This window comes from Mustela lutreola, chromosome 15 (genome assembly GCF_030435805.1).
Source record: "Mustela lutreola isolate mMusLut2 chromosome 15, mMusLut2.pri, whole genome shotgun sequence".
Classification (NCBI taxonomy): domain Eukaryota; kingdom Metazoa; phylum Chordata; class Mammalia; order Carnivora; family Mustelidae; genus Mustela; species Mustela lutreola.
The window spans coordinates 54,008,156-54,027,167 of record NC_081304.1 but is presented as its reverse complement, the minus strand read 5'-3'; the positions used below and the strand labels follow the sequence as shown (position 1 = coordinate 54,027,167).

Below are 19,012 nucleotides of genomic sequence, written 5' to 3'. Positions count from 1 at the left end.
TTACTAATCCTCACAACTCTTTCCCCATGCTTGGTTCCAGCCATGATGTCTCACCCCTCATCTGCAAAGACAATACTGAATTCAACCACAAGGCAGGATGCTTTCTCCTAACGGTGATAAGCTGGGGAAGTATGACCTCCTGGTGTCCTCCCTCTAAAGGCTTTGCAGGATGCACTGGGTACCCAGAAGACTAAAGGGAAAATGGAGACACAGGGGTAGATCTATCAACAGAAAATGCACTCAAGTACAAGGTCAAGGAAACATCAGAACAGATTCTTAAGATTTTTGGAAAAATGACCAAAGGTTCCTTTTGATTTTTGTTCATGTGGTCTCTCTTCCAAAAAAAAATGTGTGTAGTTGAGTGTATGATCAGCTCCGTTGACGTGAAATGCCACCATCCTAAACCTGCAGATCTCACCCAACTTTCCGCAGTTCACTGCTCTGCAGGTAGGAGGAGCTCTGCTCTGTCTGAGCTGGGTTCAGGTGCAAGGTTACTTCCACACCATGCGCGCATGGCGGCCATGAAGGTCGGTGGAGGCCACTCACCAGCCAGTAACAAGATTAAGTAAAGAAAGGGAAATCAACCAGTTCGAAGCCTTGCGCCCACCCTTGAAGGCTGCAAACTTTTGGCAGTGAGCCAAAGATCTGTTTTGGCAAATAAAGTTTTATCGGAACACAGTCCAGACTGTTCATTTATTCACTAACTCAGGGTGCTTTTTCCAGGACAAAAGTATGGCTCAAGGGTTGAGAGCTTCCGCCCATGGCATTTCGGTGTGTGTGTGTGTGTGTGTGTACCTAAAATATTTACTATCAGGCCCTCTGATAGTATATTGCTGACCTCTGACCCAAGGGCCAGTTTTTCATAAATTAGCAGTCAGTCTCTCTCGAGGCAGGCAGAGAGCTTCACGCCCTGGAGATAACAAGGTTGAAGAAGCCTAAGGTGGTGATTCCACAGCTTGGAGCACGACTCCCACTTAGTTTCTCGAGAGACCCGGAAGCACATTCATTTTGGATTTCTCTAACAGGACTTCTGCTCACATTAGCCAGCATCTTCCAAACGTTTTTCCCCATCAAGAGGCACTGTAACAAATACATTTTACACCTAACCCTCTCTACACCCACTCATCTATGCCTATATAAACATCGGAACCAATTTTGTCAAGATAACCCTTGTCTTGCTTATTACTATATGGGATCAACACTCCTATTTCATCCTATCGTAGTGCCTTTTATTTAAAAAACTAACAATGGGGGTGCCCTGGATGGTTCAGTTGTTGGGCGCCTGCCTTCGGGTCAGGTCATGATCCCAGGGTCCTAGGATCGAGCCCCACATCGGGCTCTCTGTTCTTCTCCCTCTCCCACTTCCCCTGCTTGTGTTCCCTCTCTGATTGTGTCAAATAAAATCTTAAAAAAAATAACTATGGATTTTATTATAAATTCATGTCTTATGACTCACAGTTTAGGAAACTCTGGGTTTAACCCCAGCTTTTTTGATGGTCTTTCTTCCATCTCCACCGCAGACCAAAGGTTATTAACTAGCCACCATTCACCTTCAGATGAGACTAACCAGCTCCCCCCAACATACAATTTTGTTTTTAGGACTGTTTTGGGTTTCTCATGATCATTATGTCATTTCTCAATTATGTTTTTTAAAAAGTCAGTATTCCGAGATTATTCTGAAAAATCAGAGGGCATGGCAATAATGAGTCGACTTTCTTACTTGGTAACCACCAGCTAAAGCTGAGAAGCGATTCCTGCCAACTCCCCACCCTCTGCCACAGGGCAAATGCACCTGAAAATCCCAAGAATTTTCATCACAGGCATTAGCTCCCCATGACCTCCCCCCAAGATAAATATAAAACAGATCCAATTTGTTTTGTTTCCATCATTAAACCATAGCAGGGCTTTCTACTAACCCTCTGGCTTTGGGGAGACTTTTTTAACAGATACTTTTGTATCCCAAATCCTCCCACACATAGAAGAAAGAGTGAGATCTCATTAGAAAGAAAAACAAGTAGCTTTTCTTCTTTTACTTCTAAAAAAAAAAAAAGGAAGAAGAAAGAAAGCAAGCAAAGAAAAACCCACAGCATTTGATCAAATAACAAGAATAATTAAGAGTCTACCAGGAAATTTAAAAAAAAAAGAAGAAAAAGAAAAAAAAAAGAAACAGAGGCCAGATTTTGTTTGCTCAAAAGCTGTGTTTGGGAAATAAAATAATGTCATCTCTGTAGCATTTTCCTAGAGCCACAACCTTCTAACCTATCAAGGTAGAACAGATGAGGCTCCTGTTTGGAAAGATGATGAGGCACACAATTAGCTTTGGTTATAGCTTAACCCATTTTTTGGTTTGGTTTTCTTTTTTAAAACTACATGAACTTTGTAAGAATCTGCAAAGATTTATGACCATACCAAACACATTCATCGTTTTTGACTTGGTCCTTCAAACCAGCCTGGCAACTTTGATATTTCTTATCGAAAGGAGAGATCTAATCCAAGTAAGAACACTGAAAACGGGTAAAGGAATTTTATTCTCATAATTTGATTGATTACTTCCTACTCTGAACACTCAAGAGAGAAAAGGCAAACTTAAAAAAAAAAGAAGAAGAAGAAAGAAAAAGCAAACTTCTTCCTGTCGGTACTACAATTTTCCCTACTAATCTTTACCAAGCAGGCACCAACCATAAAATACAAATTACTCATGAGGATCCACAAGCCAATCATGCTATCTGGGTCCCCAAATCTATATGCACCAAAATATTGGGGAAGTAAGTCATCTGAGATGAAAACCAGCCACTGAAAGACAAATTGACTGTTGACTCAATTCAATTCAATGCTTTAAATCATGCATTCTGGAAAGAGCAAAATGTAATGCTGTAACTTGTTCCATTCTCTGGAACTTTTCTGTCATAGTTGCCAAGTCTCCAAAACCGAATTTGTATCTTCTGGACACAGAATTGTTTCTTTCTTTCCTTTTTTTTTTTTTTTTTTTTTTAAAGATTTTCTTTATTTGACAGAGATCACAAGTAGGCAGAGAGGAAGGGAAGCAGGCTCCCCGCTGAGCAGAGAACCCGATGTGGGGCTCGATCTCAGGACCCTGGGATTATGACCTGAGCCTAAGGCAGAGGCTTTAACCCACTGAGCTACCCAGGCGCCCCAAATTGTTTCTTAATTGTACTCTCCAGAACGGTAGTGCAGAATTAGAAGCCCCTTCTTGTCTTTTAGCTGAACATTGAGCAAGGCATGGCGGACCCTTTGTAAACAAGACAATCTTTATTTCCCAGATACCCTCTGACTCCAGCAACCTTTGAAGTCTATGATCCTATCCGGCTGGAACCAAAGGAAATTCACATCACCAGTGATGTCTTACGAAGCAATGACCTGACCGCTAGAGTAAAGGGCTTGGTGCTCATGATGACCGGCTGCTAGCAAAACAATTAGATGATGGTGATTAATAAAATAATGAAGATAGACAGAATCATGCTTTGGGGTGACAATTAGGCTGTGCCCTGATGGGCAGTATTAACATACCTCAATTAATTAAAAAAAAAAAAGAAACGTCAATCAAAAGGTGTACACAGGGGGGCTCCTGGGAGGCTCAGTCGGTTAATCTGCCTTCAGCTCAGGTCATGATCTCAGGGTCCTGGAATCAAGCCCCGGCATCATCAGCATCATCGGGCTCCCTGCTCCATGGGGAGTCTGCTTCTCCCTCTCCCCGTGCTCTTCACCCCTGTTCTCTCGGTCTCTCTCCCAAATAAATAAAATCAAGGAAGGAAGGAAGAATGGGAGGGGGAGGGAGAGAGGGAGAAAAAATGTACACACACAGGGAACAGTGAGAAATCAGGACGTTGGCAGTGACTCAGCCTTACTCAGGAGGACCAGGCACGTGTTCAGTGGATTCTTAAAGGCAATGACGGGACGGGACATAATGACAGGATGAGGGGAGCCACCAGACACAGCCCCCAGCTCACTCGGCCCCAACTGCCACACGCAGCAAGCAGCCTTCCCAGCCTTCCGACTGCTTGTCCAACACCATCTTGGGTTTCCCATACAGCCGTTGAGGAGGAAACTTACTCATGTGGACCACTTCATAGTTAAGAGGTTTTGTTTTTTTGTTTTTTAGTTCTCATAGTTAAATTGTTTGTATTTAACGGGTTGGGGGGGGGACCAAGTGAACGGCCAGGATTTTGCTATGCTCAGGAAGATGGACTTCGTCATCAGATTACTTTTGTTAAAAAAAAAAAAAAAAAAAATGGAGAGAGAGAAGTTGAGCAAACACGCAAGTGGTTTAGTTTTTCCATACAGATTAAAAGATTCACAAAGGTCTAGAACTACCTTGAAAAATTTATTTTTCCAACCATATGTTGGTACGTTGCCCAATTTTCTAATGAAAGGTCCAAGACCAGGATCAGACATGTCCCATCCTATGGGCAGCCTTTCCATCCCCACAATCTTGGAGCCACTGGCAGAACCACAAGGGGTAATTCTGAGAACCCATCAAAATACCCTGGTGGGGAGGGGCTGGCCCAGGATCCCGCACAGCTCTACCACTGACTTGGCTGTATGACCTTGGACAAATTACTTCACCTTTCTGGGCTTCTCTTTCCTGATCTCTAGAAGGCAAAAAGTGATAGGATTTATCTAATAACAGTCATCATATTAATAAGATATCCAGACTACATGCGGTAACATCCAGCACAAGGTAAGGCCTCACCAAACGTCACTAAATCATTCCCGTCCATTTAAAATAAAAGATCGTCCGTCCAGAAAGAAGATCAAAAAGGAAACACTGACCTTGACGATCCTTTAGACCAGCTGGACCTCACAGACATACACAGATCATTCCAACCAGAGTAGCAAAAATATAGATTCATCTCCAGCACACGAAGAATGTTCTCCAGGACGCATCATGTGCTGGTCCACGACACAAGTATTCACAAACTTAAGAAGACTGAAACCATGCCAAGTATCTTTTCCAACAAAATGGTGTGAAACTAGTGATCAATAACAAGGGGAAAACTGGAAATATTATGGATATGGAGAGATACGGAGAGATACTCTTAAAGCAGGTTTAAGACGAAGTTTAGAGCAACGAGTGCCTAAGTTAAGAGGAAAGAAAGTTCTCAAATGAGCAACCTAACGTGACATCTCAAGAAACTAGGAAAAGAACCTCCACACCCAAAGTTAGCAGAAGAAAGGCAAGAAAGAGCAGAGCAGAAATCAATGGACGAGAGACTAGGAGGAGATATTTCATCAAATGTCCATTTCAAGGTTCAAATATTTTGCCATTTTTAAGAAAGGTTCAAAACGCACGAAGAAAAGTATAGAGCGACTATGATGGAAAGATGCCAACACCCAAGTGGAGAATGGTATTCAATCACAGAAATTGTCCTATCTACACAAGCATTAGTAGCCTGCTCTTTGCACAAAACGGGTTCATAAAACTAATCCAGTCAGTGGGGCACTGGGGTGGCTCCGTTGGTTAAGCCTCCTGACTCCTGATTTTGGCTCAGGTCATGGTCACAGGGTCTTGAGATCAAGCCTTGCGTGGGGCTCTGTGCTGGGGTCTGTGGAGTCTGTTTAATAGGAGTCTCCCCCTCCCTCTCCCTCTGCCCCTCCCCACCACTCTCTAGGTCTCTAAAAAACAAAAAAACTGATCCAATCAGGAAAGAGAATAACGACTAAAAGGAAACACTAGGTTTTTCGTGTCTCAAGAGTCAGTACGCCCGATTTTGTTTTGCTTAAGTAAAGATGTAATGTGGATAACACTATTTTTACAGTTGTTAAAAATATCAAAGGCAATGTTTCAAGGGAAATTTTCATTACTCTGGTAAACCGGAATCTCCAATGCACAACTGTGTTTTTAAAACCAGAAGCAGAAAATGCCAGGAGGGTGTCCCCCACGCGGAATGTTTGAATCTGATGGTGCGCGGGACATCCAGGCTCAGTAGTCCCAGCGGAAAGAACCCCCCTGGGTGCCCAGGTCCTGGTTCTCCAGTGTTCTAGAAGCTAGATTTTCTCCGGTCCTTCCTTGTCCTTGAAACCTGGGATCGCTCCGTGTCTGTGTTGCTCCCACGCCTGGTCCCCTAAGCCACGGTGTGTAAACCAAAGGCACCAGGTCAAGTGAGCAGACAGAAAAGGGAAGCTGGCAAGAAGATCTGAGACATGCCAGACCTCAGCCACGAGAGTAACCAGTCAGCCCCATGACCAGCTTCCCTACTGAACAACCGCTTCTCCTATGCTGCAGCCAAAAAGCCAGACGCCCACGACGGATTTGCCTGTGACCCCTAACTGCCATTCTCTGTGCTCTCTAAACCTGTCCTGGACATCACCAAAGTTTCAGAACAAGCAGGATTCAGTCGGGGTGGGTGACTTTTTATTTTGTCTTCACATTGACATGCACCAGCCCTAAGAGAAGAGAAGCAAGGAAACATGAAACAGTCTCTGTGTTTGTTTCAGGGACAGGAGACTAGGAGGGGAGCCGGGAGCCGGTTCTACTGGGGAATGAGCTGAGGGAAGGATCAGCATGTCTGGAAGCGAGCGGTGTTGGCAGGCCCACGCCGGGGGCCTTCTGAAGGAAAGAAGGAACAGGGCAGAGACGGGAGCCGGTGGGCAGAGCAGAGGAGTCCTGCAATCAGAGCCCTCGCCCATGATGCCATAAGGCATCTCCTCCCTCTTCTTTGTGGATGTGGCTATTTTTTATTTGGTTTTAAAGGAGTATTAGATAGCAAGACAGTTAAAAAAAAAAAAAACCACCAGGGTACCTGGGTGGCTCAGTTGGTGAAACGTCTGCCTTTGGCTCAGGTCATGATCCCGGGGTCTTGGGATTGAGCCGCCTGACTGTTGGGCATCTTCCCTCTGACCCTCCCCCCTGCTCATGCGTGCGCTCTCTCTCTACAAAAATTAAAAAAAAAAAAAAAAGTGCAGAAAATTCTCAGATACCCCTCCACCCAGACTCCCCTAAAGTTAGCATCTCACATTATTCTCGTACCATGATCAAACCCCAGCTTGGTATCATTCCATGAACAAACTAGCCCTATAATTCCCATTCTTCCATCGGGATCTAATCAAGGGTGGCACACAGTGTTTAGTCACTAGTGGTTAGTCTCTTGTCTCTGATCTGCACGATCTCCATGTGATAAAAAGGCGGTGTTAACCTTAACTCCTGGCTATAATGGGGTCTGCCAGGATCTCCTCTGTAGTGTTCCTATATTTTCCCTCCTCCCTGCGTAACTTTCACCTGACCACCGCCCCTGTCCCCCAACCTGCCCTCCCCGGGGCACAGAGGAGCTGCAGTCCCAGGAAGGATTCTCTCTTTGGGACTCTGAAAGCAACCTCCTGTGACACCATCCCCTGTGCGTGGGAACTTCATAGTGTGTCTCCGTGCATTCGGGATTAAACATGCTTCTATGTGGTGCCTGTTAGGAATCTGGGGACTCTCCTAAGACTCTCCTAGAGCCTGTACACCGCAGGGGAAGGAATAAGGCTGCATTACTGCTGTCAAAATAAAATCATCTGGAAGTATTTTCATTTGAGGCCGGCTTTCAGAAACAGAGGCAAGACACACTAACGAAACTAATCTGGGGCATCTGGTGTTCCTTTTCACTCATGCGCATTTCTAATAAAAATCTCCTAATCATTTATATCTTGTTTCTGAGGTTTATGGTGAAGGCAAGTCTCTTTTATTTCTCTCCAAAGAATAAACTCCTTGCCTAGAAGAAGTGAGCTCAGACAGGCAAAGCACAGCTCAGCCACGCGAGACAGGCGATCCGCACTCCAGGTGCTACCCAAGGTGACCTGTCCCGCTTTCCCTAATTAAGACAGCACTTTCTCTCTGGTAACTGAGGTTTTTCCAAGTTCAAGCCTCCGCCTTGGTCCCTTGCTGACTCTCCCTCCCACTAGGTGGCGCTACATGTCACCTCCACAGTGGGCTGCCCTCCACCGTCTGCAAAAAAGGATTCTATTTTTCAACTGTGCAAGAAAATCACACAGCTCGTGGCAAGTACTAAATTTCATTCATAATGAACACTCCCTCTTTTTTTTCTTTTTTTCTTTTTTTAACATTTACTGTCATCTGACAGCTTCTGAAACAGGTCAAGCCTGGACTTTTGGGATACTGTCCTCAAGGGATCACGGGGCAGCACAGTGGTCATGACTTTTCTGACTAATGCAAAAAAAAAAAAAAAAAATCAAGTGTTGCATCACCAGAGACCAGCAACTGGGAAGACGCTTCAGGTCAGGTCACTGACCTCTGCATTTCCTCAATTTCTCAGTTCTGGTTTCACACAGGTTTACCTGTTAACTGTATCACGATCTGCCACCAAGATTCTTAAAACTGTATCAAATTAGCAAACGTGCTGTGCAGCACCTTAAGACACTGTCACAAATGCGAGGAGCAGGAAGTTATAACATTATGCAGTTACAGTACCACTCTGATTCCCTATTAGAGGCATAGCTTCAGAAAGAAATCTCATTTTCACTATTGTAACTCATCACCCCAGCAGAAACCAATTTTCGAAAAGCAGGGAGTCTAGGATCACCTGGAAACGTACCAAGAAAGGACACTTTTTAAACCACTGAGCCACGCAGGCACCCCGAAAGGACACTTTTTATCAGCCAAGTTACTATTACTTGGGGGAGGAAGACGTCCTCCCCCTAAGGAAAAGTGCTAAATGCATTAAATTCCCAGCAGGACCCGGCAGTTGGACTGATGGTTAATTGCAATTTGCAGTTGTTCACATGGTTCCCCCCTTAGAGATGGGAGGCCCTTTCGTTGTTTATATCAAGGAGGTTTGTTTGCTCTGTGACACTCTTCCCCTCGCAATGTGAGCATCTGGTCTATGTAAGGTTAGCCCCCTCATGTCATTAATTGCACAGGCTTATTATTTTATTCCCATGACCCCCTCCGAAACACAGATCCGGCATGTATGCCTTGCTGGCCAATCAACAGACTTATGTATACGAGACACATATTTTGGCTGGAGGGTTCTCTTTTCAAGGGGAGGGCAGAGGACCATATTATGGAGCATTTTTTGCTCCAAGACAGTTATGCCTTTCACATGAAACGTATCCGCACACGATAAATCTCATTGTTATACAGGAATATTGGGGCATGCGAGGTATTCCCCATTCCAGGACATAACAAACATGGTTTTTGTTGTTGCTGTTTGCATATGCCTGTTGCATATCCTGAGTGTCTGATAGTGCTCGGGAGTTCGACAGTAACTTAGTAACTTGCCTGTTCCTAATTCCATCACTTTATACACCTATGCAGTGCCTGTTCTTACCCGCACACTTGGACACACACACATACTCACGGGAACTGGGCTGTCTGAACTGGTATTGCTGGGAGGCATCTACTGGGATGCTAAGCCCAGAGCGGAGATGTTCAGCTAACAAAATGACAGCCCGGTGGCTTCTCAAAGGAGCTGTTTGCAGCCTCTGGGGGGATAGAGTGTATCGTCCCTGAGAGCTCCTGGGAACTCTTATGCCCAAGAGAAATTGCACCCTCTCCCCCTGTAGACGAGCACCCTAGACTCGCTATCCAAAGCAACTTCTGCCCGCTTTCCTCCTCACCCCACATCCCTTTCCACTGTTCTTAACTCTTCTCTAAGGACAGAAGAGCTCTCTTTGGACTTCAGTCCTTATGACCTTGCATGGGTGGCCAGACTCTGCAGCTCCCTTGGCTCGAATTTCATTTCCACCCCTTCGTGCAGAAGGGGCTCGTCGCTTGGGAGGGTGGGAAACTGTACATGGAGGTACTTTGCAGCTGCTCCCAGCTGCTAAGAAAGGCCGGTTTCTCCTGATAGGAACTGAAAGTTCCTCTGTTCCATCTGCCTCCTCAGTGGATTTGGAAAACAAGGCAATGATCATTAGAGGCCAGAAAATTTTATAATTTTGATGGCGTTGGGGTGGACATGGGGGAGAAGAGAACCAACTCCTAAACCCCAAGTTGAGTGATCTTTGATCTTCCTGGATGCTATACAGTAAAATATTTTAGTGATATTCTTCTCCACTCAAATTATCCAGTATTCCTGAAGAAAACACATGAACACATAAAGTGCTAGCACTTTCAGAAACACGGAACACTTACTCTCTTGCCCCCAAATTCGAAACGAGACGGAAACGTTATAGAAAATAATAGCGTTATTTATATATACACATATATGTGTGGGTACACATATATCTTCAATACTTTATAAATAGGTATCGTTTGTCTAACAACAACAAAAAAAACCAACATGGGGCGCCTGAGTGGCTCAGTGGGTTAAGCCGCTGCCTTCAGCTCAGGTCATGATCTCAGGGTCCTGGGATCAAGTCCCGCATCGGGCTCTCTGCTCAACGGAGAGCCTGCTTCCTCCTCTCTCTCTCTCTGCCTGCCTCTCTGCCTACTTGTGATCTCTCTCTGTCAAATAAATAAATAAAATATTTAAAAAAAAAAAAAAAAACCAACATAACACACCTTGCTGGCGCAGAAATACACAGGGAGAGGGAGGCCTTCTTAATGACTTCTAACCTGCTTTTGAACTACCATAGAGGCATCTGACATTCCAGAAAAGGATCCCGAGTTTTAAAGTGAATGCAACAATCCCCTACGTTCCTTTATGAACCCTTCACCCATACAATGGAAATGCAGACTGTTCACTGCAAAGCATTGCTTTCCCATGACATGCAAGCCACAAACATTTGTTGCACTGGTATCATGTCTGCTAAATTAAGTAATGTGGAATGTTTTTTAAAACCCTATCAGGGTGGAGTTTCATTCACATGCAGAAGACTGGGGTGAAGCATCCCCTGTGATCATTAATAAATTTCCTGGCATATAAATATCAGCCTGTTTTCACTTGTTCTAGAATAACATTAGGACATCTTAAACCAATTCAGAGTAACTTCCTTTCTTAAGGGATTTTGAAAAGAACTCACTTTCTTGCCTTTACGACCAACCTGCTGGAAGAAAGAAATTGATTATACTGGTCTCCCAGTGCAATTTGAAAAGTACTTTATGTTTTCTCACAGTGGAAATTTACAAGGGAAATTTACCAAAACAGCCCAGCCATGGTGTCCTCCTTGTTTTCATTCTCAAACTCATTCTCCAAGGCTTTTCCCTCTGCCTTCCTCGCAACACACTTCTCCCTTTGTCTGGACAGTAGGGGGCACTGCCACAACGAACTATTATGGCCAACTGTGAGATGTCACCAGGGGAAAAAACGCACGCGTGGACATATAGGACTGTCCCATGTCAATGAGCATCTACAAAATATTTTACACACTTTTTTCTTCCATAATTCACTTCAGGGTGCAAACGCTGCCGTTTTCTTTCTGTTCATGTTGGGGGGGGGGGCAGGGAGTCAGCAGTATGTGGTCAAAAATCCCATCTTACAAATTTGGGGCTAACTCAGGAAGGTCTCACTAAATCCCTAACTGTAAATACTAGCTAAACACAAGCAGTAACATGCGCTTAATATAGGTTTAAGTAGTATTCCGTACAAGAGATTTTTTTTTCATAGTCTTCAGTTTCTCTCGCAAACATCAAACTCCCAAGTTCAGAGCCAAGATGAAAGAGAACTGTGGCAAAATTTCATTAAATAATTGTATAATCCAGGCTGCATAGGTGGAGGGTTTTTTTTTTAAGTAAGAGTTTTATATGTAATTGAGTTCAACTTAAATTTATGCATCCAATAAAAACCATTGCAAAAGGTAAAACAAAGACATTGCTCCGACACTTAGAAAATTAAATTCAGCAAACCATGAAGTCTACCGTACAGTTATTTTTGTAACTACCATAAATTGCTTTATAACACTCTTCTGCTGGAATCCAGCAGAAACAATCCAAGGAGAGATTTACTTTACAGCGTGCATCTAGTTTCCAAAAGAGAGAGTGACCTAAAAGTTTATAACTCTTTCCTTTCTTCTTCGTCCCCCTTTTTTTTTTTTTTTTTTTTTTTTTTTTTTTTTTGGTTAGTACTTGTGTTTCTAGTTACCTTGAAACCTTCCTTCTTTTACATGAGCTTAGAAAGGCTCACAGAAAATAAGATCCAGGTCTGTAGATATCCTGTGCCCTCAAATACTCATTTCTGGAATAAGAAGAAACAATCCTACTTTGTGGAAATAGGGTCTATATGGCAAAACGAAAATAAAGGGTTTTAGTACTAAATATTTCACGAATTTAATGGCACCTCACAGCCAAACATTGTCTTAGGCCTTTTGTGAAACTGACTTGAAATGTGTTCCTTTCCAGCACTATACGAGGCCCAATTCAATGCAAACGGCTATAGATAAGAGTTTTAGGGGTCTTTAATCACTTCTTTCTTGTGTCCTTGATGGAAAAAACAGAGCTGCCTTTGTGCTAAAAAGAAGGACCTGTTGTTTTCAGATTCAACAGGTCATTTTTATAAGAACTTCCCAGAGGATACAACATAAATGATAGAAACACAGGGGGATTTTTTAAGTGCCTGATGATTTTAAATGATATATATTCTATATTGAGGAAGGTTGTTTGTTTTTCTTTCTAACAAATGGAAAGTTACTGTTTTAAAAGTGTTTAATGTTTGAACTTGACTTTTAGGACCCAATGTTTTCTCCTAAGTTGGGTTACTGTAAATTCGGCTCCCGAAATCAACCTGGGGGTAGGCCTGACCAGGCTCAAGTAAATAAACTTGTCAGATCATGTCCATTTCTGTTTGGGAGATGAATTATTTGTTTAGTGGACTTTTGAAATATATCTAAATTGTGCTATCACTTTCCCAATGTCCTTTCAGTTAAAATAACAGAGAATGCATGCTTAATGAACAAGATGAGACTTCCTAAAATGAAAATTCCGGCCACGTGATTTTTGGTTGTTCTCAGAGGAAAGAAACAAGCCAATACTTTATGGCAAATAAAATCCAGGTGACACCAGGATTTATTGGTGTTTGGCTGATTCCATTACTAATGGTAGTCTAAATTTGAGAAGACTGGCAAATTTAAGATTGAGATCCGAATCAGACTTGTTTCCTAAACTTTTATTAGGAGGCTTTTTCACAATGTAACTAGTACACTTATTTTTCCCCCTTTTCTTCTTTTAAGGAAAAAAAAAATTGGCTACCTCTTGTGTAAAGAGAATTGTTTGAAGATCTTTAGGAAAGTTTCAGCCAGGCCAAAAACACAAGGTAGCATTCCCTTTAAATTTAGAGAACACTTTCCAAAACTCATTCCTCACCACAAACAAAAGTTATTTTATCCAGGAAGCCCCTCCTTAAAGCAGCCTGACTGGCTGTTGGCACTTACGCGGACATATATTTCCCAACTACCTAGACTCTATCGAGTTCTTCACACTTTTACTAAGTCTCGATTTTACTCACCACCCTGGACAATGATCTGGCCAAGGGTCAAGGTAAATGAACACGTGAGGGCAAAGACTGCGGGAGCCGCAGGGGCTAGTTCCGCAGATAAGAAAGAAAGAAAAACTAGGCGTTCTGGGGAGCGCATGGAGTAGACTGCAAGGCTAATAATCGGGGAACAAGTTTCTCACTTAGGAAGTTCCTTTTTCCCCCCTTTAGCTAACAACAGGGTCACTTTCAGGGAGCAGGAGGAAAAGATGGCATTGGCTGTGTGACGGAAAGGAAGTCCCCAGGACTAAACAAAAAATCACGAAGGCCAGAATTTCCCTCCCATCGTCTTCCTGGACACCCACCTCCCTGGAAGCAGAAGGCACGGGGCGGGGGGACGAGACCCCTCAACTCTAAAGCAACCACTGAGGACCCTTTGCCCTCTGCAGGAAACCCAGAGGGAGGGGAGCGGGGGTCCCCCCACCCCGCGCTTCGGCTGCGCCCCACCGCTCACCGGTACCAGGCGAGGCCCTTGTCGTAGCTGCGGTCGAAGAAGTGGGGCTCGGCGCCCACGGCGCGCACGTCGGGGTGCACGCGCAGGAACTCGAGCAGCGCCCGCGTGCCGCCCTTCTTCACGCCGATGATGATAGCCTGCGGCAGCTGCTTGCTGCCTTCGTCCAGCAGCAGGGCCAGGGTCCCCGGCGGGGCCTCGGCCACGCTGCTCCCGGCCCCGGAGCCGCCGGGACCTCCGGTCAGCCCGGGGGGCTCCTCTTCCCAGGCCGCCTCCTCGCCGTCGTCGCGCAGCGCGGGCAGCCGGTGTCCCCGCCACTGCCGCAGCTGCAGGAGGCGCTTCCTGTGCGCCGCCGCCGGCCACACCGCCAGCTCCCTCGGGCCTCCCGCCAGGGCGCCGCGTCCCGGGGCCCCCGCCTCGTCGCCGCCACCCGACAGCCGCACCGCCGGGCCCGCCAGGCTCTGGCAGCGCTCGGCCAAGCAGTAGAAGATGTACAGGGACGTGAGCAGGGAGCAGAGCATGAGCAAGAACTTCCGGAAGATGCTGCGGGACAGCGGCTCGGCGGAGGCGGGGTGGGCGCTGGCCGGGCCCGGAGGGGCCATCCTAGCCGGAGGCGACGTCGGGCCGCGCGCGGGCCATGCTAGGCCGGGACTCCGCCGGGTGCCGCGACCTCCTGCGGGGGGCCCCGCATCGCCCGTGCGTCCCTGCAGCCGTGCGAGCTGCCCCGGGGGAACTGAGCCCCCGGCGTCCCGCGCGGGATCCCTGCCTCCGGTCGAGGGGGCGGGAGGGGGTCGTGGTGCGGTGCTTAAGAAACCATCGTCTTAGACTCGCCCGAGTCCAGAGCCTTGGGGTCGCCCCGGTTCTCTGAGAGTCGCCGGATCGGGGGTCCTGGCGGCGGCGGCGGCCGCGAAGGCGTGCGTCTCAGCGCCGGCCCCGAGCGGCCTCTCGGCGCGGGTCTCCGCTCAGCGATCCTGCATCCCTCGCTCGGTCACGGGGAGGGCACTCAAGGCTCCCGGGCCGCGGAGTTCCGTGCGCTGCAGACAGCTGCGAGCGATTGTCCCTTCCTTCGTGCCCGTGGCCGCCCGGGCGCGCCCTCTGCGCCCCGCTGCGAGGTCCCACCGACTCTCTCTGCCCCAGCGGGAACCCGAGGCCCGCGGCGGGCCGTGCACCCCTCTTCGCGCGCACCCGGCTGCTCCAAACTGCCTTCGGTCTCCACCTGGGAGCGGCGTGCCGGAGCTGGGCGGCGCGAGACCTGTCAACGGCCGCGCCACTGCGCTCGCAGGCGCTCCCCCGCCGCCTCCCGACTGTCGCCGCTGCCACACGTGGGGCGCGGAGGGCAGCAAACTTGGCGGTGACGTCAACGGCCCGGGCCGCACCGGCCCCCGGAGGAGCGCAGCCGAGCGGACGCGGTGGGATGGAGAAAAGGTGGCGCGGACCCCGCAGCGTCGGCCCAATGAATCGGAGAGGGCGGGGGCGAACGGGGCGACGCCCCTTCCCCACTCCACCCTCCCTGCACTGCCGCTGCCTCGCCCCCTTTCCGGCGAGCGGGGCGTCTGCGGGGGCTCCAGGGTAGTCTGAGTGACAGCTAGGGCCGGCCGGATCCCCGGGGGCCTGACTTCCACCCGACCCAGCCCGCAGCCTCCGCTCAGCCCTGACTCCCTCGGAGTCCCTGCTCCCGCCTCTGTCGCTCCATCCTACCCCCCTGCCCCGCCCCCTGCCACCTCCCCGGCCCTTTGGAAGTTTTGTTGGCGGCCTTTGCCAGTCCCCGAGGCACGCCACGCCCCCGTTTGTCTGGGGCGCACTGAATTCCTCCGGGCCGCTCGGGCTTGCACCTACTCCCAACTGTCCGCAGCGGGCCGGGAGGCAAGCCTTTTAGCCTCTCGGCAGTATTTTATTTTGTCTTTCCTTCTGCCGGTTTTGCCTTGTATTAGTTTAGGACGATCGAGAGTTTCTCCAGGACCTGGAAAGGAACAACCTCTTAGGAAACGAACCAATAAACGAATCAAGGAGAGAAATCAAGAATTAAAAAAAAAAAAAAAAAAAAGCTCCGATTTCACATCCATATGCCTTTTGATGAAGGAATTTGTTTATGTTGTGTGTACCAGCGTGTGGGTTTGTAGGGGTGTGTGTGGACGCGCGCGCGCGCACAGGCGTGTGCGCACGCGTCTGGGTAAAGGAGTTAAATATCCTTTCCCAAACAGCGGTTTCCTCTTTCTCTTGCCTCCCCTGACCCTATATCCTCTTCGCGCGCTCCTCGGAGAGTAGGTCAGGAAGGGATACAAATCACCTTGCTGTTTAATGGAGGGAGGTGGCCCGTGGACCCTGCATGGGGTGGTTTTTTATTCCATTTCCATTTGTTGCTGATTTCTTAGCTTCCTTGTCTCAGCAGGACGCCAGGCAATGTGGGCGGTAGCCTGACCGCTGGGCACCAACCCGTTTAAGTTACACTGGCAGCTTTCTGGGCCCAGTGTAGACGCTGACCAGACACTCCCCCCCCCCGCCCCCCCCCAGCAAGCACCGCTCCTGGGCCTCACAGGGAATTAAGCTGCCCGCTGCTGGGACTTCCAAGCCTTCTTCTCGCCTGCCTTCCTGCGCCCTGTGCTCTATTTCACCATGGAAGTGGAAATCAGGGGAGTCCTACCGACCCTTTTAAAGAACATCCAGTGATTCTAACTCTGTGGGCGGGTGGCGCTGGTGTATTTGTGCCTTTGCCAGACGTGGTTCTATGTTTATGAAGTACCAATCCCACCGTATTCTACAAAGCAGCCAAGAGCTTATTAGCTTCCGATGCCTTAAAGCAATGAACTTTTACAAGGATGAACAGCGAGGACTGCCAGGGTCTGCTGTCTCTTTGTGTCCTAAAATTGGATATCGACAAACCAGTTCTGTGTTATTACGGTCTTGCGCTGTAATATATTGTGAAGTTTTTCTCTAGATATTTCAGTCTGATTTGCAGAAGGAAGACATAAAAACAAAGTCCAGTTTAAAATGAAGCTGAAAGCCTATAGAGTCTCCTAAACGCCAACAAACATGCCTTGGTTTCCTCCTTGGGAAAATGATGGTCTCCACATTCCCTTCCAAAGCTCCAACAGGATACAGGATCATGCATTTATGCTTTCTCGTTTCAAACAGGTATTTTCTTTACAGGAACGTTGAAGACCTACACTGTTGAGGAGACACGGTTTCAGGATTATGCACAATGTCTAAGGCAGCACTGTGCCTCCCAAATAAATTCTGAGCCACAAATACAAGCCTTAAAGGCAACTTTGAAATTTCTACCAGCCACCTTGAAAAAGGTGAAAAAAGAAACAGGTGAAGTCAATGTTAATAGTCTCTGGCACGTCTAAAAACATGACTTCAACCTGTAGCCAATACAAAAAAATGATCATTTTACGTTCTTTCTTTTCTTATCAAGGCTTCGAAATCTAGTGTGTATTTTACCTTCACAACACATCTTTATGGGCACTGGCCACATTTCAGATACTCGGTATCCACGGAGGGCTACTGGCTGCCATGCTGGGCAACATCAACGGTGATGTTATTTTTGGTGAAAGACATGTATCTCTCAGCATCTAAACAGAAAACAGCACATTCAAATCAGGATAACTCATGGGGGGGGGTGTATTTGCAAAGGAAGTACAATGTTTCAGGGAAAGAGGGAAAGAAAGAGTCTTGACCAAACATCAGGTGAGAAGAATGTGGCGTTATGTCTGATCATGAGAAGGACATGGAGAATACTGATTAAAGTCTCGGATAACATTATGAGAATCATACTGCCCTATGACTCATCATAATATGCTTTGTCTTTGATCCACTCGATGCATTTACTAGAGTGGAAAACAATTCCAGCTCATCATTATTAAACAGGCGCTTTCCAAGAGGAACGTGAACATACCATGAAAATACCAAAGAGCACAATGGACTGTGTTGCAATTTCTCCTTACTTCTGCCTTTCTTCCATCCTTCCTTGTTAGAGTGCATAGCTACTCCTTAAAAGTGACAAGGTGGGAGTGCCTGGGTGGCTCAGTGAGTTAAGCCTCTGCTTTCGGCTCAGGTCATGATCTCAGGGTCCTGGGATCGAGCCCCGCATCAGGCTCTCTACTCAGAAGGGAGCCTGCTTCCCCCCTTCTCTCTGTCTGCTTGTGATCTCTCTCTCTGTGTCTGTCAAATAAATAAGTAAATAAAATCTTAAAAAACAAAAAACAAAAAAAGTGATAGGTTCTGCTAGGAAAAGCTTTTGTTACCATAGAAGCTGATATTGTATTCAGGGTTGAATAGGTGAGGTTGACTTCTAGCCTCCTTCTTCTCTCTCCCTAGTGGGTACCCACCCCTGTGCCAGCATCCTCACTCAGTGCCTACCCTCAGGCCTCCCCCAGCCCTGGATCCCATAAACCCATTCGCTCTACCGTACAGAGGACCCCCTCTTATCTTCTCTCATGCCCCACCCACAGAGGGTTTACATTTTAGAAGGAAGAACATCTTTACAGATGCCTTTCTCCTACTTGCCCCAGAAGCAAGAATGTGTGCTATTTTTAAAATGCGGTACATGAAAAGGTATCAAGAATAAAACAAATCATATCCCCAGTTTCCATTTTTATTGCCCAGAGATGACCATGATTAATATATTGGCTAGTTATTTCTATATCATATATGTTATTTATATGCATTTCTATATAGTGTTATATACATAAGTTCTTTCTATATAGAGATAAATATATAGAGAGAGAGGTGGATAGGTATATATGAGATAGATAAACATAATTTTTTTTAAGATTTTATTTATTTATTTAAGAAGGAGACAATGAGACAGAGCACAAGAGGGGGAAGGTCAGAGGGAGAAGCAGACTCCCCACTGAGCAGGGAGCCCGATACAGGACTCGATCCTGGGACTCCAGGATCATGACCTGAGCCAAAGGCAGCCGCCCAACCAACTGAGCCACGGAGGCACCCAATTAAACATAGTTCTTTAAAAATACTAAAACTTTTGGGGCACCTGGGTGGCTCAGTTGATGAAGTGTCTGCCTTTGGCTCAGGTCATGATCCTGAGGTCCTGGGATCGAGTTCTGCATCAGGCTACTTGCTAAGTGGGGAGACTGTTTTTTCCCTCAATCCCTCCCCTTACTCATGGTCTCTCACGCTCTCTCTCTGACAAATAAAAAAAATCTTAATTTTTTTTTAAATACTAAGACACTCTAGC

At 46.8% G+C, this 19,012-nt stretch overlaps 1 protein-coding gene across 1 annotated transcript in view; it reads right to left on the bottom strand.

Annotated features, from left to right (window-relative positions):
• HS3ST3A1 (heparan sulfate-glucosamine 3-sulfotransferase 3A1) overlaps positions 1 to 15,453 on the bottom strand; it is a 95,015-nt gene extending 79,562 nt beyond the window's left edge. The window contains exon 1 of the mRNA XM_059149342.1: positions 13,819 to 15,453. Within this exon, the coding sequence (XP_059005325.1) occupies positions 13,819 to 14,417 (599 nt within the window). The 5' untranslated portion in view covers positions 14,418 to 15,453. The remainder of the gene's footprint in view (positions 1 to 13,818) is intronic.
• Between the last annotated feature and the right edge of the window lie 3,559 nt (positions 15,454 to 19,012).